The sequence below is a fragment of the Lynx canadensis genome, chromosome C1 (assembly GCF_007474595.2).
Source record: "Lynx canadensis isolate LIC74 chromosome C1, mLynCan4.pri.v2, whole genome shotgun sequence".
Classification (NCBI taxonomy): Eukaryota; Metazoa; Chordata; class Mammalia; order Carnivora; family Felidae; genus Lynx; species Lynx canadensis.
Window position 1 is genome coordinate 48,451,379 of NC_044310.1, and position 26,140 is coordinate 48,477,518.

Consider the following 26,140-nt stretch of genomic DNA (forward strand, 5'->3'; position numbering starts at 1 on the left):
GTACTGAATTATAATATCATTCTACCTCTATAATGTTATTTTTATTACTCAAATTTAATTGTAAAAAAAGTCATAGTTCACACCTGGATCACTTTCTGGATAATTTTCCACTTTATACACAGAGGTTTATAGGTTCTTATATTTCAGTACTTGATAATGTAAAGTAAATGTAAAATATTTGTTTTTTTTTTCTTTCAACAGGTAATAAAAACTTTAGATCCCAAACTAAATCCAGCATCAGCTGAAATAATGCTACTTAGAAAGCAGTTGGCAGAGAAAGAGAGAAGAATTGAGATTCTGGAGGTAAAATTTTCATATTCACACGTCTCCTTTTAATTATTCTGTATAATCCTGATGATTAATTGCTGTCCAGCATCTGCCATTAATGATCAAGTTTCACAAGAAGTTGAAATCAGGAGCTGGCAATGCCATGTTTTAGCGCTCAGTATGTTTACCACAAAGCATCTCACCAGCCAATAGGAGTTTATCTACTCTGCTACATTGTCTCTGTCACTCCCACAACAGCCAGTCCTGTGGATAGCCCTTAGTGGCTAATAGAGTTCTGTTACAATGTTAGCTCCTTTTAAAATTATGTGGATTAGAGTTCATTCAGAAAATATAAGTAAATAAAGGAAAAAAAGGAACCAAACTCACCTTTAAAAAAAAGTACTCTGTTAACTAGATTTTCCTTCTCTTTTCTTCTCCCTATTCCTCACTGGAACCTAAGTAAACTCATTAGTTGCAATTCCTGGGGGAAGAAAGTGCTCATAGAATCCAGTAAGTCCTTGCACTGAAGTGGCAGTCTTGGTTGTTAATCATGCATAGTTATGTTAGCGATGACATCTTCTCATTAATTAGCCAGGTCTTTAGAACTTATTTTTTGTGCTGATGATCATATCATTTTTACTGGCTGGGTTAATAAGTATGTCAGTCTGGAACTGTATATTCATAGATTTTATAATTGGGCATGTTCTAGTTTCCTTTGCAAAGTGTTTTACAAAATTATTTAATACCGTGGTGAGATGTGATACTATTCTTGAAGTCATTATGTGCTTCCTTATAATAATGTATGTGTAATTGCAGAGCCATGATGAGATCTGTATACTAGCCTTGAAATTTGAGTAATTGATAGTAGGTTTCTTTTTAAATCAACTAGGAATGTTGTATTTCAGAGAAACATGTTGTATTCATTTACCATTTTCTTCATATTATTTCTGAGCCAGGGTGTATGGACTGTAGTGGAACTATTTTGTTTAAAGACTTGACATTCAGAGTGCACACCAGCCTATGTGCCCTTGCTAAGTGCTTGTCCAGGCCTTGTCAGGTGCTGTAAAAAAAAGCACTGGATGGGGGCATCTCTCTGCGGAAATACTATCCATTCTTCAGCATCCAACTCACATGTGTCTTCCTGGATTCCTTAGGCAAAGTTGGTTATTTCTCCATAGCGATTCCATGTATTTTGAACTCATTAATTCATCCCACAATAGCATTGTTCTTCTTCCTGGTGTGTGTCAGAGTTTGAGGGCAGAGCGTGTACCTTATATACCTGTACTCCCAGCATTAAATATCACATAAATGAGAGGCCAGGTTTGCTGCTTTATTGGTAAGTTCTCCTAAAGTTATCACCTCTCCTCTCTGGTCCTAGGTCTCCTCATCTGTAAAATAATGAGACTTGGACTGAAAACCCCCCGAGCTCTGAGTTGCCCTGATTATCCACCTCCCAGTGAACGCCAGTGAGCGTGTGCAGCATCGTCAATGCTTCAAGTGCAGCTCCCTACCAAGTAGAAAGACAGAATGGCACCTCTGATGATAGGGCTTTGAGGAGAAACTTGGGTTACATCACAGCATATGGGCTTTGGTTCATGTGTACTTCTCTGCGCATACACTGCAAGAAGCAAAAATGAGAGTAACATAAATAGCAGATGTTATTCTATCTGCCATCGTTCTTGGGGAGTCATTGTCTGGAGTGGGTGTGAGCCAGCAAAAGGCCATCTTGCCCCCGTCATTTCTTGCTGTGAGCATCTCACTGTAGGAACACTCACGTGTTTATGTAGAATATTTACGTGAGCCAACTGCATCTGGTGCTCAATGAAATTACTAAATTTGCTATACTCGAGCAATTAAGAAATGGATGTCAGTCTCTAGGTCAGCACGCAAGCATGGCCACAGGCAATCTAGTATACAGATGACCGAGGAACAAGAGAGAAAAATTCAGGTTAAGCGTTATAGGAGATCTTTAGGATTTTCTGGCATATGTTTTACTACATCCTCTTTCTCCTTAGTTTTGAGTCCTCCACAGATGCTGGTCTGTTTTGTCATCTAACCCGGTTATTACTTTCGTCTCTCTTTATAGGTGACAGTAGCATGAGAATCATGAGTTTCTTATTTGTTGTTGCTTAAGTGCTGTCCTACAAGTAAAATTTTTGAAGTTAAAGGTTTACTAGTCACAGTCTTACTCTTTCTTAAAGGTGTTGCGCATGCTTTCTCCGATCCAGTTCAGATTTTGACTGCTTTATGTGCTACACGATGCATTTTTCAAATTCTCTCAATGAGCAGAGTGAAAAAATGATTCCAGTTTTGGTAGTTTGGGTTTATTTCTGGGATTTTGATAGTCCTTGTGTCTTTTTCCAGAGTGAATGTAAAGTAGCAAAATTCCGTGATTATGAAGAAAAACTCATTGTTTCTGCCTGGTACAATAAGGTGAGTTGACATTCAGCCAGTGATTGGATGTTGTGTTTATCAAATGTTTTGACCAGGAGCCACAGAAAGAAATATATTTTCTACCACAGATCATTACACATGCATGCTTACGTATATAAGTAAACAGAAGTTGCCCTGTGTGCATGTACCCAGGTATCTCCTGACATAGTCTCTTCTTTTTAATGTGAGTTATAATCCAAATTATATACTTTAGTGTTTTTAGGTGATGCACATGAAGCACACACACAACAGCTCACAAATATTTTAAAAATTGCCTTATTTGAGCTAAAATATTTAATTTGTGCTTCATGCAGTGTTTCTGTAGAAATGTGAATATCTGTGAAATGAAAATCCCGTGTTTCTAGTACTCAGCATTTGTTTTCACATCCCATAAATCCTCTAAGTGTGTCTCTCACTGTGTTTTGTTTTCTGTTTTGTTTTGTTTTTAATAAGAAATACTCTTCGGTAGTTGTATGTCTGTGTTAAACAGGAGAAAATAGTGTAAAATTATTTGAAGTGCATTTTATTTTGTCATCCTTACTGTCAGTGGGATATTTGCAAGCATTTCATGATGTATATGGTTCTTTTGGATTATTTTAATCGAAATAGAAAATAACACAGCCATTATCTACCTTAGCTGTTGCTTATTTAGTAAGAGAGAGTGTGGACTCCCATGTCTGAACCCTGTGCTTCCCCACAAAGAGCGGGCTGTCCTTCCTCAAACATGCCTGTTCTTGTATGTCACCATATTTTTTTGTCTGTGCTCTTGCCTTCCTTTCTCTGTTTGATAAAATCTGGCCTAATTTAGCAAGGCCTTAAAGGAAATCATATGTGAAGTGTTCCCAGAACTTTCCCTCATAAGTCAGTCATCTGAGTTAAGATTGGTAACTGTGTATTATTTTCTTTGTTCCTCCGCAGCCTCTCAACACATAAATCATTAAAGATATTAGATCCAAATAATGCATTACGTGTTCATTTTCTACCCATGTCTTTTGAGCATTTACTATATTCTGTGTGTTATACTAATTCCTTGTGATTCTAAGCTTAGTAAAATTCTATTACTTGGGCTAGTGAGAAAAAGTAATTACTTTTCTTACTAAAAAACCCAATATCCACAACTACAGTAACTTGTCATGTATCAATGTGTAGATAGACAGTAGTGAACTATGGTGGTTCTCACACTTTGGCATGCATTAGAAGACTTGTTAAAACACAAGTTATTGGATGCAGCTGCAGAACTTCTGATTTAGTAGGTCTGGGTAGAATCTGCAAGGTAGAATTTCCGTTTTTTTTTCCAGTGGTGCAAATATTAATCTGAGGACCTCATTTGAGAATCTTTGACCTAAGCTTTTCTCTTGTGTTATGTCTGCTCATAGTGGGTGGAGTGAAGGCCCAAACAGAAAAAATTACTTTGGAAACTTTTTTTATTGTTATAATTAAGCTTAATGTTAGAATACTAATTTAAGCTACTGTTTTTGATGATTTCAAGTTTAGTGGGTTAAAATAGAGAAACTGAGTTTTATGCCTTTGTTTCCTCCTCCTTGCTGGTGTTACAATGTACAGATGAATTAGCTTCTGAACCCTTAGCTTTTCTACGAAAGGAGAAAAACATCAATCAGCTTTACAGTAGTGTTTTGAGGAAATGACTTTATATTTGTCAAGTGAAAAGCACTTGACAAACTAAGTAGTCTTGTTCCTTATCTGCTTATGTTTGTGCAGAGTCTAGCGTTCCAGAAGCTGGGGATGGAATCTAGGCTCGTGAGCGGCAGTGGTGCCTGCAAAGACCCTGGTGCGTGCGCTCCCGCACGGTCTTTTCTGGCACAGCAACGGCACATCACCAACACCAGAAGAAATCTCTCTGTTAAAGTTCCTGCTACAACACCTGATTAAACTACAGAAGAAAACATAAACAGAAGTGCCCTTAAAATATTTTGTATCCTTCAATTAACTGCCAGATTGAAAAAGAAATTTATGACGCTGGATATCAGCTATTTTAAAATTAACATGCACAAAATTAATTTTGTCAGCTGACTTGGAAAGCAAAATATAGAGTCAGCTATTTCTCTAAGGGAGTATATTTGAGTAATTGGAAGATGTAATTAGGCACACATCTCAAACTTTTGTCTTCGGAGAGTGTTATAATTTCAAATTGACTTTGTATATTTTAATGTTTTCACTTGTACCAGTAACTTGGTTAATTTGCAATGTATAATCAGTAATAAGTAATTTACAAATATATCTATATTTGCTTTATTGCGTGGGTCCATATAAAAATAGTCTTGAGTAGGTGCATGGAGAACTATACAAGAGTTACGCTTTTTGACTCGATGCATAGAAGGTTTTACCTCTATCCTCAAATCTGTCATCAGATGGGTCTCTTTTATCATGTGATGGATGTTATAATATTTGGAAGATTGACATTGAAATGACTTTTTGCCATAGTAAAAGTGACTAACTGGAGATTTTGCAGATTCAGGAAACTTCCTAGTTCTCATATGTACCTACTATAAACAAGGGCTTCTGTACAGCATGGTTGAAATGTTAAGGATATGGAAATAAGCTGACTTTTATAAGTGATTTTTCTGATGGGAAATAAGGCAAAAAATATAATTTGTGTGAAACGTCCACACATGTTTTAATATAATGATCATAATTATTGCTTTTAAGCATAAAATTATCAGGGCATTTACTAAAAAACATGCCATAATAGTTTTTCCTCTTCACTGCAAAGAGATGGTGTGGTGATGGAATAATCCGGAATCAGTTTGATTTTGTTTACGAATTAAAGAATCTGTCTGGGACTGAGTTTATGGTATTCAGTTCGCTTCTATCCAAAGCTTTTATCTTCAGAGGTGTTATTTTCTAATTTTTTTGGCCTTTTTTAGGAGTCACACTTTAGATCTTGAGTTAAATCTGTGCTGTCCAGCATTCTAGCCACAAGCCACATGTGGCGATTTAAATAAGATTAATTAAAATTAAAAATTCAGTTCCTTGGTCACATCAGCCACATTTCAAATGCTCAACCGCCACATGTGGCTGATGGCTCCGGTATTGGAGAGTGCAGGTATAAAAAATTGCCATCGTTGCGAAAAGTTCTTTCAGACAGTGCTGTGATCAACCTTTCTTTAGTAACTTGGAAATACTCTTTGATATTAGACCACAAACATAAAAAGAAGAAAACTGTTAGGATTCTTCCAGATATGAAAAGGAATTGAATTGTGGCACAATTAGCATTTTGCATTCCGTATAGTTGAATACCTTAGATTGTGACGTTTGTAGTTCATCCTTCCAGTGCCGTTCGACAACTGCATACCTGTCAGCATATATCTGAACTATAGGGGTCAGCAAACGTTCTGTAAGAGACAGATGGTAAACAGTTTAGTAAACGCTGTCGGCTTTTTGAGCCATATGATGTCTCCCAAGTACTGGACTCTGCTGTAGGTGTGAAAACAGCAACCATAAACAAATATGTAAACAAAATGGGTGTTGTTGCATTTCAATAAAATTTTATTTACAAAAAACTGGCAGGAGGACGGATGTGGCCTGCAGGCTGTAGACCCCTGGTCCAGATTTTATTTTCAGCCTTTCTTTCCATATGTGAGTATTGTTCCATTTACAGTATTACTCATTTAGATACTTGCTTTTTAGATTATCTACCAGTACATTTTTCCTAATCACTGAAAATACAAGAATTTCATACTGCATTTAGGTCTCTTAAGATTAGGGAGCATCTGTCAGGATATATTGTTTCATCAGGGTTACTTCTGTTGACTACCTCTTAGATTTTGATGGTTTTTATCGGTGCAATTATATTGTTGGTTTGCTTTTTTGTATATTCCTATAGTCTGCCTGCCTGCAACTTTTAGTGAAATGAAATAGCCCTTTGAAAATATTTTAGCATGCTGATTAAAATTTTCCAAATATTATGGCATTTTGGTATATTTTGGTCAGTGTAGGACATCTGCTCCTTTGGTGTTTACTATTTGCTCATAATTGAGATTTTACAAGTTCTTCAAGCTCCCTTTTATTGGAATTTGTTGTAAAACATCAATTTCAATAATTTAGTATTTTCACAGTCAATTGCTCATAAATTTTCAATTATTGTATTTGGAATTTCTAAATAATTTGTGCAATTTCTGAATAAGGACAGAAAGCTAGATTCTTTTTTAATAGAGAAAAAGCAAATTTTGTGATTTATCACTTTTCTAGTTGATAAGTAGAATTTAAAATGCTTGATACAGGAGTATTTATACAAGACTAATGTAAAGTTCTGTATTATTGTGATTAACCTTATGGAAATTCAGGAACTGATCAGAAGTGAGATTATTTTCCACATCTGGTTAATGTAGTGAGATTGACACCCTGTGGGTGGTACAGCATTATAAATATTCATCACGAACTATGATTTATGTCTGTGTTTTGAGGCTTGAGTGCATATGCCAGGGAAGAGAAAGCCAGCATCTGTCTGTATGGTAAGGTCTTGAATGCCCCACTGATAAAAGTACAACCCCAGACCAGTTTGGAAGCGATCTTTAATTTTGAGCATTTGCTCTAAGGTTAATATTCCTTTCTCTTTTTAAGTTAAAAGTGTGTATACATATGACAATGATCACTTAATGTATTGAGAAATATTTGAAGTTTATTCTGTTGTTTTTTTTTTTTTTTCAGTGAATCAGGCTGTTGAACTCTTATGATTTAGTATAGATTAAGAATTAATGTCTTATCTAGAAACACTAAACTGAGTATCCCTCATTAAGATGTCATCATCTGATAACTGGATTGCTAATTTGAATGTTAGATAGTGCTTCTACATCTACACCTGTTTCTGTATAGTGGCACATTGGGCTCTATGGGGTGGCTTTTAGGCCACAGTACTATGTTAGGTTCTCTATAGGCATATTTAATGAGAAACATTCCTGTGTAAAAATGTGTATGTATGGCTGTATGCATACATTCCTGTTGTGAACCTGTACATTACAAAGAAGTAGCTTGGGAATTTGTAAAGCACAGCCATTAAAGAAAATAGTGTGCAGTTATTAAACTTGATGTAGCTTAAATGTTACGTTTAGTTTATAAAGGTTCTTTCTATTTTCTATGGCAAAAGACTTTGACACTTGAAAAATAGAAGCAATACTTGATTTATTTTTGTAAGTATTTAGGATGTTATTTTAAATAAATGATTGTCCAATAACAATATAATAGTTGTGAAACGTTTTAAATAAACTTTCTGATTTCTGTGTCTGACGGTGATGGTGGATTTTTAGTGGCTACAAGCGCACATTTATTTGCTGCTTTAAATAAAGGACTTAAAATATTTAGTTTGTTAAAGAAAAAATAATTGCATTAATTCTTCTAATTTAGTTTTTCATTTGAATTTTTTGGTGAATGAGAAGGTGTGTAGGAGTGATTTTTTTGGTGTTCCCTTTTAATGTCTCCAGTTTCACATGGGGATCTAGACATTTTCCATTATCATGAAATCCAGAATATTTCTGGGTTTTCTTTGGCAGAGATTGCTGCTTATCCCTCAATATCCTTTATCCCCTTCTTCCTTTGGTAACAGAATGCCATATTTTAGCTTGTGATTTCACTATCCAGTGACGGGGGGTGGGGAGGATAACTACTTTCCAGACCCCATTGTAACTATATGGGGCCATTTAAGGTCTGGCCAAAGAGATGTGACCCTCAGGGACGATGGAATAACAAAGACTAAGGAGCTCGGATCCCTAATACCACCATTTAGCCATATCAGCTGCCACTTCCCACCTGAATTTCTCTTGAGCAATGTTTCTTAAAGCCACTTTGTTTTGTTTTGTTTTGTTTTGTTTTGTTTTGTTTTGTTGTTTCCAGCATCCTTATTTCCCATTCTATACATGTGTGTCACAATGAATTGTGAAATTTTTAGGAAAGTACAACATGTCTTGGAAAGGCTTAATTCTGTTGCTGCTAATAGATGCCCAGTAAATATTTGTTTTATCACATGAATGAAGTTCATGTGCCAGACATGCAAAAATGAGAATAAAGTCCCATCTCACTTTAGATAGATCCCCATGTTGCCAAAAGAACATGACTCCATAAATCGGACTTTCAGAATTTTACAATAAATGCTGGCCCAACATCATCCCATAATTTTGTGATTAGTTCCCTACCAGAGATTCTTGACCTATACTGACCAATGTGGTGGTTCTAGCCACAATATGTATTTAAACAAATTTTAACTAAGTTGTATTTCCTCATTAGCCTAGGGGCTACAGTACTGGTCAGTGCAAGTAAAGAAATTTCTATCATCACAAAAAATTGAATTGGACAGCTTGTTCTAGATGCCTAGGTTGAATGGACACATTCTACATCTCTGAAGTTTCCAGTGATATGTGACCACAGAAATGTCGTGAAGTGAAACCTTCAGACACCTTCCTGCACACAGTGACACGCTCAGGGATAGAGCTGAAGTTGGATTGTTAAGCCGGCCGTGATTTTGATGGTGAAACACTTGGTTCCCTTGCCCAGATGGGCCACAGCAACTTGCTCTCAGTAAGTAGTAAAACTTGCAGTTCAGACCTGCTGCTTGCTTTACCTCAAATATTTCCCTCTTTCATAAATCCTTCCAAGTTTTCTCAAATAAGATGACAGATCTGTCTTTCTGAAGTTTTCTAATTCTTTGTCTTAGTGACTGTAATGTGATCAACCTTTTTTTTTTTTTTTTTTTTTTTTTTAATGTCCCACTACACTAAGTTTCTTGAGGTCATTGGCCATATCTGGCTCATCTCTGTTTCCCCTCCAGCACTTGGCACAGTATCTTCTGCACAGTCGATACATACGTACTAGCTGAACTAGACTTGCTGATGATGGACAGAATGTTTTCTTTAGAAATCCAGTTTCGGGGCGCCTGGGTGGCGCAGTCGGTTAAGCATCTGACTTCAGCCAGGTCACGATCTCGCGGTCCGTGGGTTCGAGCCCCGCGTCGGGCTCTGGGTTGATGGCTCGGAGCCTGGAGCCTGTTTCCGATTCTGTGTCTCCCTCTCTCTCTGCCCCTCGCCCGTTCATGCTCTGTCTCTCTCTGTCCCAAAAATAAATAAACGTTGAAAAAAAAAAAAATTAAAAAAAAAAAAAAAAAAAAAAAAAAAAAAAAAGAAATCCAGTTTCAAGACTCTCTGAAGAGATAAGGGAAATGCATTAAAGGAGTATCTGAGTAGGCAAGAAATTAAGAAATGCTCCACCCGTGGATTCAATAAACTGTTGCACATGGATCAGTATCTCTGAGAGAAATGCAGAAAAACACTTGAGAGAGACTTGTGCATACCGGGTGACTAAGGAAATACCCACACTGAAACAGGTAAGAAGAGCTGAGGCACACTTTCACAATAAACCCCACCCCCAGCAAAGCACCACACAATTGGGTGGAGCCCTGCCCCCACCCCCAACAAGCAGCTTCTCCCTAGGGAGTGAAAGGCTTGGACCTTACATCTAGCATCCCAACTTTTATGGTTGCTACCTAAAGAACTATCTTCTAACCAAGGCATCATCTCTGGGAGCTGATGAGGCCTGGGATGTGCTAGTGTCCTGGGACCTCACACAACAAGGACGTGGTTTTAAGTGGGCACGCAAACACTTCCCAGGGCTCTTCGCTTGGCTCAGTGCTGAGTGGCAGGCAATAAAGCTCAGTTCCCTGCTTCACCCTGGGGCGGGTCTGACTGCACATCTAGCACTGTAACTTTTCCAGCTGCTGCCTGAGGGCTGGCCTAGTCATCAGCTTGCATGTAGAAGCTGATGGGGTAGGCAATCCCCAGTCCTCTGAAAGCATGATCAAACCGGTGGGTACTTCCTGTATTTACCCTCCTACCCCACCGCCCCTGGCTGACTTCAGTGAAGAAAACCTAGCCATCAGCTTCTCCTTGGAAGGAGTTGAACTCTACATCTAGTCCCCTCACTTTTCCAGCTGCTGCCTGAGGGTCTAACTTCTAACTTTCTTCTCTCTAGGAGCTGACAAGGCCCAGCCTTCAGTAGTCCCTTTGGGTGCACAGAGAAAGCGACAGCTTTCAATGATCCTGTAGGCTCTTAGGACTCCTCATTTCAGCTCGCTCCAGCAATAAAACCCAGCACCTCTCTGGAAGGTAGACTATACTACCGCCCTGACTTTTCCAGTTGCCAACCGACAACCTGGCTTCTAACTTGCCTGTTTCTGGGAGCTGATTGCACAGGTAATGACTAATGTCTGGGATTTTTGAAAAGGTGTGTGGGTACTTACTTCCTGCAGCTCCTATACTCAGCAATGCTGCAGCAGTAAAACCAAGTCCCCAGCTGCTCCCTAGAAACAGATGGACTTTAGACCTAACCTCTCTCCCCTCAGCCTTTTCAGCCACTACCTATGGGACTGGCTTCTGACCCAGCTAGGAGAGCTATGTGACTCAGCATTTATGAGGACCCTGGGGCAACAGAAGACAAAGTAGCCATTTGAAAGAGTGTGTGGCCTAAATGAAGGAGGAGGAATTTGCCACAGTTCCTCTGCCCAGCTCAGTGATAAACTCTGGCTCCTAGCTTCTCCCTGAGGAGGGAAGGAATTGGACTACACATGTAGTGTTCCAACTTTTCCAGCTGCTGTGTGAGGAACTGGCTTTTACCTCACCTGTCTGGAGGCACTAACAGGACTTGGCATTCTCTGCTCTCCTGGGGGCCACCAAAAACAAGGATGACAGCTTGGACAAGCACAGAGGTTTGAGAGGCATCCACAATCTCTGGCCAGGCTGATTTGTGAGGCTCATCTCCTATGTGAGGCCAGTCTGTGAAGACTTGGAGAGGTGGGTGTTTTATATAATGTGCAGAAAGCAACATAGAGTGTCAAGGAAAATGAAGAAAGAGGAAAATCTGTTCTGGATAACAGAACAAGGTAAATCTCCAGAAACTGACCCTAATGTAATGGAGATTTGTGATTTACCTAACAGAAAATGAAAAATAATGATCATAACGATGTTCACCAAACTCAGGACGACAACGCATGAGCAGAGTTAGAATATAAACAAAGAGATAGAAAATATTAAAAAGTACCAAGCAGAAATCATAGAGTCGAAGAATACAATAACTGAACTGAAAACTTAAAAAATGAGCTTTACTAACAGAGTAGATTAAGCAGATGAAAAGATCAATGAAACTAAAAGGTCATTGGAAATCATTCAGTAAAATGGGCACAAAGAAAAAAGAATGAAAATGTGAAGATAGCTTAAGGGACTTAAGTAATACTCCTTATAGGAGTTGTGGAAGGAAGAAAGAGAAATGGGTGGAAAGCTTTACTCAAAGAAATAATACCGGAAAACTTTCCAAACCTGGGAGAAAAAAATAGAAAACCAGATCCATAAAGCCCAAAACATACCAAATAAGACGAAGGAGACTCACACCAAGACAAAATGTCAAAAGTTAAAGACAGAATTTTGAAACAGCAAAAGAAAAATGGCATATTACACACAAGGGAACCCCTTAAGACTATGGGCAGAGTTTTCAGCAAAATCTTGCAGTCTGAATATACAGAGTGGGACCATATATTCAGAAACCTGAAAGGAAAAAGAACAAAAACAAAAACTACCTATCAGGAGTACTAATCCGGACATACATGTCCTTCAAAAATAAAAAGGAGGTAAAGACTCTTAGATAAACAAAAGCTGAAGGAATTCATTATTAGTAGACCTGCCTGACAAGAATTACAAAAGGGAGAGGGGGTGGCCTGGGTGGCTCAGTGGGTTAAGTGTCAGACTCTTGATTTCAGGTCAGGTCATGACCTAATGAGGGTCAGGCTCGGGGTGGAGCATGCAGTTTGCTTTAGATTCTCTCTCCCCCTCACCCCCTGCCCCTCCTCCATCATGTGCTTAGGCTCACTCTCTCTCAAAAAAAAAAAAAAAAAAAAATACTAAAGGCGGTTCTTCAAGTTGAATGAAAGAATGCTAAATAGCAACAACACAAGAACATAAGGAGGTATGAAACTCACTGGCCAAGGGAAATATAGACAAAAACAGAATACTGTGTTACTATTATAGTGGTGAGTAAATGACGAGAGTATTCACAGCAACTATAAATGATGTTGATGCATACACAATATAAATAGTTGTTGACTGTGACATCATTAGTATATAATGGGGGGAGGAGGAGAGGTAAAAGTGTAGAGATTTGTTTATACGTGAAGTTACCCACTTGAAATAGATTGTTACAACCATAGTTTATGTAAGCCCCACATTAACTACATAGAAAATACTTACAGAAGTTACACAAAAGAAAATGAGCAAAGAATAAAAGCCTATCAATAGAAAAAACAAACAAACCATAAAGAAGGATAGATGAAAAGAGCTACAAAACAAACAAATCAGTTAACAAACTGGTAATAAATTCTTCTGTATCAATATTTTAGGTAAAAATTGATTAAACTTTTCAATCAAAAGATACAGACGCTGAATGGATTAAAAAAAAAAAGCAAGACTATGTGCTATCCATAAGAAATAATAGGGCGGGCTAGAAAGTAAGGGGATATTAGAAATGGAAGACAGTCCTCTGATGTTGCAATAAGAAGAAATCAGGAGTATTTTTCAACCTTTGAAAAAGAAGGAAACACTGCCATTTGCGACAAAGGTGAACCTGGAGGACACGGTAAGTGAAGTAGGACAGACAGACAAAGAGAAATACTGCATGATCTCACTTAAATGTGAAATCTAAGAAGCCGAACTCATAAATGCACAGGGTAGAATTGTGGTTGCCAGGGGCTGGGGGGTGTGGGAAATGGGGAGATGTTCACTAAAGTGTACAAAAAGGTTCAGTTATGTGGGGTGAAAAGTTCTGGAGATCTAATGTTCATCGTGGTGATGATAGTTAACACTACTGCATTTTGTACTTGACATTTTCTAGGAGGATAGATCTTAACCACCACCCCCCCCCACCCCCCTGCCACACACACACAAGGTTAACTATAAAGAAGATGGATAAGTTATGTAGCTTGATTGTGGTGATTTTTTTCACAGTGCATACTTACATATAAAGACAAGTTGCACACCAAAAATATGTGCAAAAATATCTCACATTAAAGTCTTTTAAACTGAAATAAATATTAGTTAGAATTTATTAATAATTTAAAGCTGTTAAAAATAACTCATCTTAAGGTTTTTTTGTTTCATAAATCCACTGTCTGGGCATCCTCAGGGAGTTTCTGTTGTTTGCTCTGGATCCTGTGTGTCGGCCATAGCTTCCTGTTTCTTTCCGTGGTTTATAACTTGTTTGTTAAAAATTTGACATTTTAAATGGTATAATGAGGAGACTCTGGAGATCAGGAACCACCCAGGTCTGTTATTATTACTGTTGTTATTTTTGTTGCTTGTTGTCTGGTGACTTTCTGGGGCTGATTCTGTAAAATTTCTGTTCCTCCTTAAGGGCAGCCGGTGGGCATTCTCCTTCCTCTGTTAGTACTGAGTTCAGCTACCCTGTGGACAGAAGTTTCCTTAAATGCCTTGAAGCCTCTCAGGGCTCTGCATAGGAGTCAGGTTACATCTGACACTCTAGCGGGTACTTTACAACTCTGTCTTAGCCTTCGTTCCCTGCTTTCCTCCTGTGAGCCTCAGGCTTGGCCAGAGTGAGAGATCTGGGCCTTGCCAGGGCCTTCCTGGCCACACACACACGGTCCTTGCATGTACCTGGCCATTTAGATTCCCAGAAATATGCCAGAACTGTTGGAAGCCCCATGGCCATCTCCTTCCCGGGTTTTCCCTTTTCATCCTCTCATTAGCGCCATTGGGTATTGCCACCTGGGGTGACCACAGTGTGGTACAATTGTTACCGATTTTTGTTTTAAACGAATGCCTTATGGTGTCGTTCACACAGACTGAACTTTGAGTCAGGTCAAATAAAGATATGCCCTGGAAATGGGGTTTTTCAAGGAACTGCCAGACAGGTCAGGTAGCGACCGCTGTTTGGGCACGGTGCCTTCGGGCTGCTCCAGCCACCCACCCTCCCCACCTCACCCCTACCCCGCTCCCTCCAGTGGTTGCTTGGCACTTGGCTGTCTCAGCTCCATAGTTGGGAGGCTGCTGCTTTTCAAGGAGACTGCAGAGCTGGGGAGAAGAGAGCAGGAATAGGGCAGGTTCACATGCCACAGCACTTGCCATTCTGATTGAGACCCAGCTCTTTTATTTTTATTTTTCTGCCTTAAACAAATGCTCAGATTGTTGCAAGACTTTGGTTACTTTTCAGGGTTCCAGAAATGCTGACTCTGACAACTTTTGCTACTTTGCTTGTTGCTTTTATAGAGGAGTGGCTTTTGGAGGTCCTTGATTTGCCATTTCGGAAGTTCTTCTCCCCACAAATCAGGATTCTGGAAGTAGCAGGGACCTTAGTATGCAGTCTCTGACTGTGAACTTGAGGCACATAGAACTAAGAGGCTTCTTGCACAGCAGCAGGAAATGCTTGCCACCCTGCACCTTTAAAGCTTCTGTTCTGCCATAGTCACTTGGCGGCTCACCCCCAGCCCATAGGTCCAACAAACATTTACCGAGCATCTCCTATATGCACCAAAACTCAGGCACAGGCACCCCCGAAAAGCTCAGGGTAACTGGGAGAGATTACACGGATATAGGACTTTAAAGCTTTGGAATAAAACTCTCAGAGAATGAAGGAGGAAGCAACCAACCGGCTGAGAGTCAAGAAAAATGTCATTGAAGAGCTGACATGTAGGGCTCGGTATGCCACGTGTGATGAGAGACTTCTTATAGAAAAAAATACCTTATATAAAGACGTGAAAATGACAGAGGACCTACCCTGTCTAGGGAATTGATAGGAGCTCACTAGTTTGGCAGAAATACTGAGAGACATGGTTGACGAGGTGAGCAGCTTTCCGATCACAAAAATTATCCTACGCCCGCCCGGCCAAGGAGCAGGCCCCTACCCGTGGCCATCCACAGTCCAACTCCAGAGGATGCCACTCACTACGAGGGGAGGACAGCCAGTGGTAGCACCTGGGGTTTCACCATGCAGCAGCCCTGTGAAAGGGCCTATGCTGACCCTGGAGTCAGTAGGGGGAACATATTGTTCTGTGACTCCAGTGAGGAAAAGATCAAATTGTCTAGAAAAAAACGTGTAGAAATAACAAAAATGTTTTGTCTGAAATAACTATAATAGCATTGCAACCACAATTTATTATATACCAAATACACTGTTACTTTGTTTAATATAATATATACGATATACACTATATGTAATATATAAATTTATGTTTAAGTATTTAATATGTATTAAAGTAACATTTTATATATTATGTATATAGAGAGACACACACATATATTTGGTGTTCACAGTAACTACAAACATAAATCTATATGGTCCTCACAATTAAAATGCTGATGTGTCTGTCAGTTTAGGATAACTTATGCTGCATAACTAATAATCCCAAAGTCTTAGTGGCTCACAACAAAATAGGTTTGTCATATCTCGTGTCCATCTTGAATCAGCTAGGACTCTGCTTTCTGTCTTTGTCACCTGGATGTAGGCCACAGACCCTTATCTGGGACATTGCTGGTCTCATGGCAGAGAAAAAAGAAACATGTTGAACTTGTGGAACTTGTGCTCTCATTTTACTGAGCAAATGTCATGGCCATTCTTGGATGTATCAGGGTGATTATATAAAAAAAGTCCCGTGGAAAGAGCACCACAAAGAAAGGCAACCCAGAGAGGGATAGTGGGTCTTTTGACCAGTCTCATAATTTACCACAGCAGGTGTTATTTAATTCTATTTTGCAGATTAGGATGTGAATTCAGGAAGACAAAGTAGCCTGTTTAATTCACAAGCAAAAGTGAATAAATGGTAAAACTTAGAACTGAATTCAGGCCTGGCCCACAGTCACCTGACTCTCCATGCTACACTCCCCCACCCCACCCACATCTTTTAATGTTTTATATATAACAAGAGCCCTGTGATATCTTTGGACCTTTCATGTACTGGGGCTAAGAGAAGCCTCTCTTCTGACCCTGACTGTTGCAACAGGCATCATCAGCGATTCTGTGCCAGCCCCTGAAAGTGACCCGTTGCATTTGACCCTTTATCCTTGCTTAATTTCATTTATTTGCTTCAAAAGCACAGGGAAAAGTTCTTAGCTTTTCAGAACAGAACACATAGCTCACGGTGAAAGCACAGAAACACAGTGTGAACCAGACAGTACAAAATACCCATCCAGGGACATCAGCCTGTTCTTGAGAACTAAGCCTGGGGAAGAGGGGTAGGTGGCCCCATTCCAGAAAGCCACCTGGGAAATGGAAGGAAACAGTAAGGTCAGAACAAACCTGTACTCCTCCACTGTGTTCCTAAAGGATTATAACAGAAGTTGGCATCAGGACTGAGAAACAGGTCATTAGAATGAGGTGACAAGGACAGAGGCGCAGCGGCAGAGATCTGATTTGGAGCGATTGGTCCAATCTAACATTAGCCCACAATTATTCTACCTTATTTTATCCATTAATTCACTATCTATTGAGCCCTATCATGTTCAGGGCACTGTTCTTAAACCAGACGGATACTGTTCCTGCCCTGTAGGAATGTATTCGTTAACTATTGTCGTATAACAATACAGCTGAAAACATAGTGGCTTCAAACAACCGTTTAACTCACAAATCTAAGGTGAGCGGTTTAGGCTGAGTTCAGTTGGGCAACTGTTGTCTCAGCTGGGATCACTCATGCATCTACGTTCGTTCGGCTGCTGGATGTGCTCAGGTCCAGCTCACGTCGGAGGGTCTGAGCACAGCTCGGGTGGTTGGGTAGCTGGCAGCCAGGGCAACATAACAGTAATGCCTGGGCTATGTGTTTCTCGTCATCCATCAGGGTAACAGGAGCTTGATTCACTGGTGGTAGCAAAGTTCCAAAAGAGCAGGCAGAAGCACACAGAGTCTCTACCTTAGGGGAAAAAAGATCTTCTATGTGGTTTAGTCCAGTTTCCCAGGTGGCTTTGTGTGTGTTTGCATTGGGGTTGGTGTCAAAACTCCACGGACCATGAGTGTTACTCGGCCTTCCATTTTGTGGCCATTGTCTCCCTTCAGCAAATACGTACAGAAGGGTTGAGCAGGATCCTGGGATTTCTGGTTCCCTACTATATACCAGGGCTCAGTTGAGTTTAGGCTGGTAATACTTACCATTCAAAAACTGACCCATCTACTTGCAAGAAAACTCACACCCACCACATAGTTAAATCCAATGTGAACAGCTTGAGAATAAATGCCTGATAGAGGAATTGAGGCAAAGAGTGACCCTCAAAGAAGATAATTCCACATTGTTTCCCAAACCTGTTCCCCAGGTTTAGTTGACAGTGGTCGCCCTCTGCTTGCTCCTGAGTTCAAGGCCAAGGTAGTGTTTCTTTAGGTAAACCTTATAAACTGCTGCTTCTTAGAAACCTGCCTATAAATAGGGGGTGACAGTTGCCCTGCTGACTTGCCAGAGGGCCATTCTGAGGCCGGAGCAAGATAATGCTTGCACAGCGCTACCACGAGTGAGCGCATTTGTGGCTAGCCTCTGGCTGCCTCAGGGTCCACATTCTAACTCTTACCAACCATTTGGCACCACTTTGACCTGAGCTACCTCCACAGGCCAGAAGCAAATCCGTGTCTAAGGAAGCTGGCAAGAAAGAGGCAGATTTCAGCTAGAACTTTTATGATAAGCTTTATGGTTTCCGAATCACTCAAAGTCCATTCTCCCTCTGGTTTTTGTAATAGTTCTTCCTTGAGAGCAGGAACCATTATCTGCTTTTCATCTCCTGGATGAAAAGGGTAAATCATTCACAACATAAAAGATCTGCTCAAGGCTCCATCAGAGGAGACAGCAAAGCTGGGATTTGCATGGAGCTTCCTGAGTCCAATTCCTCCGATCGTCCCTCAGGGTCACTCCCTGACAACTTCAAGACCGAGGGACTGCACAGAGGCGGTGGCTGACTGGGGAGACTGTGATGCCCATTCTGAACTTCAGACTCAACTTCTCATTGTCGGGGGCCCTGAAGGTAAATTTTTGCACAAGGGAAGTGAGGAAGATAAACAGCTCAGACTTGGCCAACTGTTCTCCAAGGCACACCCGCTTTCCTGGAAGACAAAAGCATAAGAGAGGTCATCTTCCCATCTAGTGTGGGGCTGACATCTACTTCTTGCAAAACCTGAGTAGGAGAAGGGGCTGGAAGGCCCCACGGCTTTACGTATGGAGGCTCCTTTAATCTGATAGCCAGCCAGGCTGAGTATTAAGTCTGGACTCCAATGCTTTCAAGGGTCAAGCAGCTGATGCACAGGGCGAAGGTACAGGGTGAGGGACCAGAAGAGGAGGGAGGCCTGGGTTGACCTAGAAGGTGAATGTGTAGCCTGAAGACTTTTCAAAATCAATCAGCAAACAACAACACTAGCAGATAACAAAACTGTTGAAAAGTAGAAGCCAGTGAATGTCAGAGCAGGTTTTCTAAAATGTAGGACATCTGTCCCCCATGTCGTGTTTTCCTTCTTAATGACTGGGGACCTCACGGCCATGGATGGCCCTTTGCATTGGAATTACGTCAGGTTCCCTCCTTGAATAGTCCTTCTTATACACAGTGGTCTTTCCCCCAGTGGGGTTTTTGGTTCTGACGTGGGGCCCTTGCTGGATCCCTTAGCTCACACTTGGCACCAACCTAGCCACATCCCAATCCCTGTTAGTGAGGGAGGACCTGGAAGCAGAAGAAGGGAGAGCCAATTCAACTCCTCCAATTCTAGCCCTGTGATTTGGGACTAATTAAGTAACCTCTTCAGTTATCAAGGGAAACTTCTGTGTGTGTGTGTGTGTGTGTGTGTGTGTGAGAGAGAGAGAGAGAGAGAGTGTGTGTGTGTGTTTAAGATGGGAACCTTATTTTATATATTGTGTGGGCTACATACTGAATCCAAATAGAGCAAAGAATTCAGTAACTTACACAGCAAAACAAAGTATTTTAACACATCACCTGGATAATAATAAATATTCTAGCTGCGAAAGAGCTTAGCATTAACTTCATCTGGTTAATTCTCAAAAATTGGAAGAATATGATTGAAAACACTTCTTAAGTGAAACATTTTGGGTGGCAGTATTAAGATAGCTTTCTGTATGTTACAGTTATTTATTTACTGTTATACTTTCCCTATCATGCCTTTTATTCTGAAACACTTTCAAAGTACAGAAAAGTTGCAAAAATAATACAAAGAGCTTGTTTCTCCCAAGTTATCTGAGCATACACTGTCTACATTACCTGTGAACTCTTTAGTATGTGTTTCCTACAAACGGGGACATTCTCCGACATAACTACAATATAACCACCAACTCAAGGAAACACCGATGCATCACCACCATTTCCTCCTGAGATCCCCAGTCAGGTTTTGCCAGCGGTCCCGATAGTGCCCTTTATTGTAAAAGGACCAGTTGAGTGTCAGCTGTTGCATTTGGCTGACATGCAAGTGATGCCTCAACTTCCATGACTGGCATTTTTTTTTTTTTTTTTTTTACAAAGCTGTTTATTTTAATTGCAGGATAGATAACATACAGTGTTATATTAGTTTCAGGAGTACACCATAGTGCTCCAACAGTTCTATTCATTCCTCAGTGCTCCTCACAACAGGTGCACTCCTTAATCCCCATCACCTTTTTCACCCATCCCGCACCCACCTCCCCTCTGGTAACCCTCAGTTTGTTCTCTATAGTTAAGAGTCTGTTTCTTGGTTTGTCTTTCTCTCTTCTTCTTTTTTTTTCCTTTGCTGGTTTGCTTTGTTTCTTAAATTCCACCTATGAGTGAAATATGGTATTTGTCTTTCTCTGACTTATTTCGCTTAGCATTACACTCTCTAGCTCCACCCATTCTCCTCCTTGGGATCTTATGGCTACCATGTAAGCAAACTCAGGCTAGCTTGACAGAGAATGAGAGGTAACATGGAAAGCCCTGTGGTTGCAGCTGAGGTCCCAGATCAGCCTTTCAGCCAGCTGACCTCCCAAACACATAAACACACCCAGCTAAGACCAGAACTCCCTAACTGAAGTGCAGATTTGTAAGCACTAATATTGTTTTAATAACTTATGATTTTAAGCCATTGCGTTCGTGGAGTTTGTTATGCGTACGTATGCTAACTGACACCTGTGGAATGAACTCTGAATCAAAGTGAAAGGGACTTGAAGGGGGAAGAGAGTTATATTCTAGTTGTGCTAAAGACAGCAGTAGATGAGAAGTATAAAACCTTAACTTGTAGGCCCTGTTCTGCCTCATTCCTTGGATAAGAAACCACTCTGTTATTCTTAGTTTCCTTGTATGAAGAAAGGAAATACTGATCGCTTTCCTAGTTATTAATAACTGGGTGGCTGCAAAGATTAAATGAGATAATGTGCTTGCAAATGAAGTCTGTAATTAAGAGGGTGTGATAAAATTCTCAATAGCAAATCACCAGTGAGGCAAAAATAATTATAATCCAATCCTTGAAATAGACGGCTGGGACTTGGTACTGAAATATAAAACTTGAAGTTACTGTAGACAGAAGACTGGAAGGTATTCCTATATCTCACAGCAACTTTCCTATCAGGGAGGGATTTGTCCAATGTGAGCAAAGATGACTTGGAATCAGGTGAAGAAAGACAAAGAAGCTCTAATCAGAAATCAGCCCAGATAACACTCAGGGCGGTGCTGCACCTTGGACTTCAGGTCTTATCACATGGGTTCAAATTCCAGTTCCTCCCCTTCTGAGCCCTAGTGTCATCAACAGCAAAAGGATATTGGATCAGAAAAGCAATCTGTATTTATTTTTAAGTTAATGATAAGCAGACTATCGTGCATTCCACAGTATGGGCTCCGTGTAGCATTTAGTTATATGTATATAACTAAATAATATAACTATATTATTATATATACATACATATATGTGTATGTTTAGGAGACAGTGCTAGGAAGAACACAGGCTTTAGTTTTTGATAAATCTGGTTAACACTGAGTTCTCGCTCTGGCACATGAATTTGATGACTTTAGATGTCATAGTTACCCTTCTAAGCCTCAGTCTCTTTATCTTTGAAGTGGTTCTAGTAATCTGAACCCTGCAATGTTACACCAGAGCGCATGCTAATGAGAGCAGTTTTTTTTTCTTTTCCACTTCATTCATTGTCAAATCCTCAGAGTTGATGCTTGACACGTAATAGATGCCCAAGAAATCTTTATAGAATTCAAGAATCGGGGAATTACTTGAAAAAAAAATCTAAGCAACATACCCTAACTCAATACCTGGAATATTCTAAGAATTTTTGTTATTCATTTTACAATGTTAAGAATTAAAACACCCTTTTGGAACTGGCTGGCTTAGAGACATGTGAGAGTTTTCACTACATCCTCTTTTGTACTTTACAAGCTTTGTACCATATAAATGTATTAGCCAGATTTTTAAAGGATAATTAAAATTGTAAAAATCAAAAGCGCCTCTTAGGGTAGAATCCCACCTAGTTAGGACAGTGGCATCCAGAGTCATTCCTGATGGCCATAATGATAAACAAGTAGCCCCTTTCCTTGCCCCACCCCCATCCTATTTTTATAAATTGCCTCTAGCTCTATGTGAGTGGGTGGCTTTTAAAAAGAACTTGAGACATTTAAAACCTCTATAGAGATAGCAAATATCCAACCTTCTTTGTGAGCGAGAGATGGGGACTGAATCTCTGTCCCCAGTGCTCTGGGGAACAGAACAAAGTAAAGCTAAAACCTCCATCAGATGCAAGCAAGGGCTGAGGAAGTAAGGAATCCACAGGTGCAGAGAACAGCAGGAGGGGAGTCACGCTGAACAGGGCTATCTGGAAACCTTCAAAAAGCCAAGCATGACGGGGAAAAGGGTAGGGAAGGGCCAAAAGAGGGACTGTGGATTCTCACACTCCTTTTGTCACAACTCACCTACTGAGAAAGGCAGAAAGTATTCCCTTTTCTTAAACTGTCCATTCTCCAGAAAATGCTCCGGATTGAACCTGTCGGGGGTGGCCCATTCTGTTGGGTCCCTGTGCAGTGCAGTCAGATTGGTAACGATCACGGTTCCCTAGAAAAGGCAGAAAACACTCAGGCGAGGCTTGACCCATGCAACACGTGTACTCAGAAGTGCAGCAGTCACCTGACTCCCACGCCAGGGCTTGACCACACCCCAGACTCCCTCACACTCCCCAACTCACTGTCTTCTGAGCCTAACCCCTACCCACCCACCACCCCCTCCCCCGCAGCCACCCTGCTCTTTGCAATGGTATAGCTTAAAATGATGGGCTTGCAGGGAGTTTTATCAGAGAAGTGTAGCTTCTACTGACTGCAGAATGGATCTTTCTACAGGGACATGTCTACACCAGAGAGAATAATGCAACAGCTAGCTAGTCAGTACCACACCCAAATCAACCCAGCCGCTCAGCGAAGTGATAACTCTAGCAGCTCTACCCAGGTAAAAGATACCCCATGCATCTCTCTTTTTCCCATTCTCTTCCCTTTAGTGTCTGGTATACTCCACAGAAGGCTTAATAATAGGATCAGGTCCCCCAGTGAAGGGAACCACTATTCATCGAAGGACACAACGAGAAACGAGAAGTCCTCTGTGTTGTCTCCCTTCCCCTCATTCTGCCTTCAATCCTTTAGTGAGGCGGCTCACTTTTACTTTAAATGTCTCTTGGTTCTGTCACTTCCATTCTGTGTCCACCCCCGCCTCTGATCCAGGCTACCAGCTGCCTTGCCTACGGTCTTGTAAGAGCTGCCCACCATGCCCGTGGCCTCTCTCGCCCTTTCAATCTGCTCCACGCTCTAAAAGCAGAGTGAGCTTTGGACATGATAGAATGATGCCAACCCCCAGCCGCCCACCCACACCTTGAACACCCTTCACTGGCTTCCCATCACCCTTAGGGGAGAGACCCATCTCCTGACCCCTGTCTGGACCACTCTCCTTCTTCCTGCACTTGCACTCCAGACGCCTTCTTTCAGCTTCCCAAACATGCTATGTTCCCACTCATTTCTAGGCCTTTTTATAAGCTGTTCTCCTTGCCTGGATGCACTTCCTCCCTACTTTGTCACTGAGCTAACTCTCCATCACTCGTTAATCCTCAGCTCACACACCACTTCCCTTTGGAAGCCCTCTCAGACCACTCGTGCCCCTCCTCCCCATTCCAGCTGGCCTGTATCTTTATGGAAACCAGCGGGTTCTCCCCTCTGGGCAGTTTCTGTGGTTTATAAGTATAGACTTGCATGATTATTTTGTTCAGAGTTGTTTTCCCAGGTGGGAGCCTTTTAGATGCTTACTGGATATTTGTTAAGTTAGTAAATCACTGCTATTTTGAGCACTTTCTACACTAAACACTACATGCATGACCTCATTTTCTCTCCATCCATGAAGTAGTTTTAAATGGCATTTTACAGATAGATAAGTCTTAGCTCTGAGAGGTGAAGTGATATGCCCAGAGTTACGCAGTGGGAAGAGGTAAAGCTGTGATCTGTACAAGGTCTAGTTCATGTCAAAGGCATGGCTCCTGGCCTCTACAAGATATAGTCACTAAAATCTCTCAGTTCCCAGGATCTTTATTAAAGCTGATCTTTAAAGCCAGTGGTAGAATGAGTCTGTTGAGCTAAATGAATTGCTAGAAAAATGCAAACTGCACCTGTGAAATAATTTAGACTTAAGCCTTCACCCACGAGATGTCTATCAATAAGAAAACAGTGAATGGAAACAGCCGTAGGAATAGGATAGGAATAGGTAAGCTCCCCTGGTTCTGCCTGTTGAGAGAAGTTCCCGGTAAGACACACACAGAGGGATCCAGACAAACTGGAATGGATCCACAGAAGCCGACCGACACCCTGAGAAAGCAAAGGAACTGTAAATGTGCAATGTGCAGAGACGACACCAGAGGGCAGAGGAGAGCTGTCTGCCTAGATCTTAAGACTGGTGGGCAGAGCGAGAACAGAATTTCCTTTGTGAGGACAGGAATTTAACAGGGGCCAACTGAGAACACTTGCAGGGAGACTCTTTTAAACTCCAAGTAAGGCAACTCCTGTGGAGAGAACATGGTGTAGTACAAAAAAGATGAGCCTGGGAAACAAACCGATCTGGTTCTGGAACCCAACTCTTGTCTCTTTGTAGTTGAGAGATCTTATGCAAGCTTTATCACTCCTGAGCCTCGACTTTCCAATTTATAAAATGGGAATAATAGGTATTCTGAAGACTGATGAATACATTTTGAAAGAATCTATATAGTCCATGCTACATACTCATTGCTTAATAAGTATTGGTTCCTTTCTTTTTCTAATAATTCATATTGCATACACCTGGATTGGTTTCCTTTGTGAGGCAGTCCCATGACAGGTCTGTAAGTAAAAGCTGGAAAAAATACTCCAGCATTAATGTGATATTGACCCAGGTGGTCTCAAATGTCCCTTCCTATTTTAATGTTCTAGAACCCCAGGATTGTGAAGCAGAATTTTCCAAGTCTGGCAGGTTCCTAGCACTGTGAGAAGCTCCACAAAGGCAAAGAAAAGGGCTCCGTGGCAAAGTCTGAGAACTGCTGCTTGCTGTATCCCCACAAAGACGCATAATGCACATTACATAGTAAAACCAAACAAACAAATAAAAAAACCCACTGAGACATCCCACAGCAAAGAAAAGCCGGTCTCTGCCTAAACATATTTGACGTAGGAATCCCCTTTCCCCTCCCTAATACCTATTAACGTCTCATTGGATTAATGTTCCAAAGATCACACATGGAGAAAAAAACTAGTATTATCTCAGGTATAATATATCTCTTTCCCATTTAAGTGATTCCCTAAGGCAAGAGTATGAGTCACTTTCCAGTTCTGAGCTCTAAAAGATGGATTTGAAGATCTGAGGCTGAGAGTCCCTGGTTACCTTGGGCAGGTAGTAGCCAGCTAGCGTGGTATCATCTATCACTTCCCTGGGCACATTCAGGGGGATGATGTTTCCCATTCGTTGCACCTCATGGATGAAGGCATTGGTGTAGGGCATGGACTCTCGAGCGGCTGTGCTTGGTATGTGCGACTGGCCAATCACCCTGTCGATCTCAGCTTGGACTTTTTCTGGAAAAGAAGGTTCTATTATTCTACTCTTCCACATCTTTCCTTAAGCCCGATTAAACTAAAGAATGGCATAACCAGGATCAAAATGGCTAAAACTATAGCAGGCTCTATAGACTCTGATTTCTCAGGAATTACATGAGTGGAAAGTGGGCCTGGGTTTTAGACAAATCTGGTTGCAAACTCTTGCTCTACAACATTACTACTGCAAGTTACTTAAACTCTGTGAGGCTGTTTTCTCTTCTTACCAGTAAGGATAAATCTACCTTCCTCTTAAGGACGTCTTGAGATTTACATGAACTGGTTTAGGTGAGCACCCAACACATCAAAGACGCTTCTAATTGTGCCCCAATATAGCTGTTTTCCTTTTTTTTTTTCTACAATAAGAGATTTTT

General features: G+C 40.8%; 2 protein-coding genes across 2 annotated transcripts in view; one reads left to right on the forward strand and one right to left on the reverse strand.

The window, feature by feature from the left end:
* The window catches only part of HOOK1 (hook microtubule tethering protein 1), a 72,870-nt gene extending 64,933 nt beyond the window's left edge, over positions 1 to 7,937 (forward strand). The window contains exons 20-22 of the mRNA XM_030325270.2: positions 202 to 303; positions 2,632 to 2,700; positions 4,420 to 7,937. Of these exons, the coding sequence (XP_030181130.1) occupies positions 202 to 303; positions 2,632 to 2,700; positions 4,420 to 4,590 (342 nt within the window). The 3' untranslated portion in view covers positions 4,591 to 7,937. The remainder of the gene's footprint in view (positions 1 to 201; positions 304 to 2,631; positions 2,701 to 4,419) is intronic.
* A 10,398-nt stretch (positions 7,938 to 18,335) lies between these two features.
* LOC115521363 (cytochrome P450 2J2) overlaps positions 18,336 to 26,140 on the reverse strand; it is a 29,852-nt gene continuing 22,047 nt past the window's right edge. Inside the window, exons 7-9 of the mRNA XM_030326543.2 lie at positions 25,561 to 25,748; positions 22,593 to 22,731; positions 18,336 to 18,774 (exon numbers count right to left, since the gene is read on the reverse strand). Of these exons, the coding sequence (XP_030182403.1) occupies positions 18,596 to 18,774; positions 22,593 to 22,731; positions 25,561 to 25,748 (506 nt within the window). The 3' untranslated portion in view covers positions 18,336 to 18,595. The remainder of the gene's footprint in view (positions 18,775 to 22,592; positions 22,732 to 25,560; positions 25,749 to 26,140) is intronic.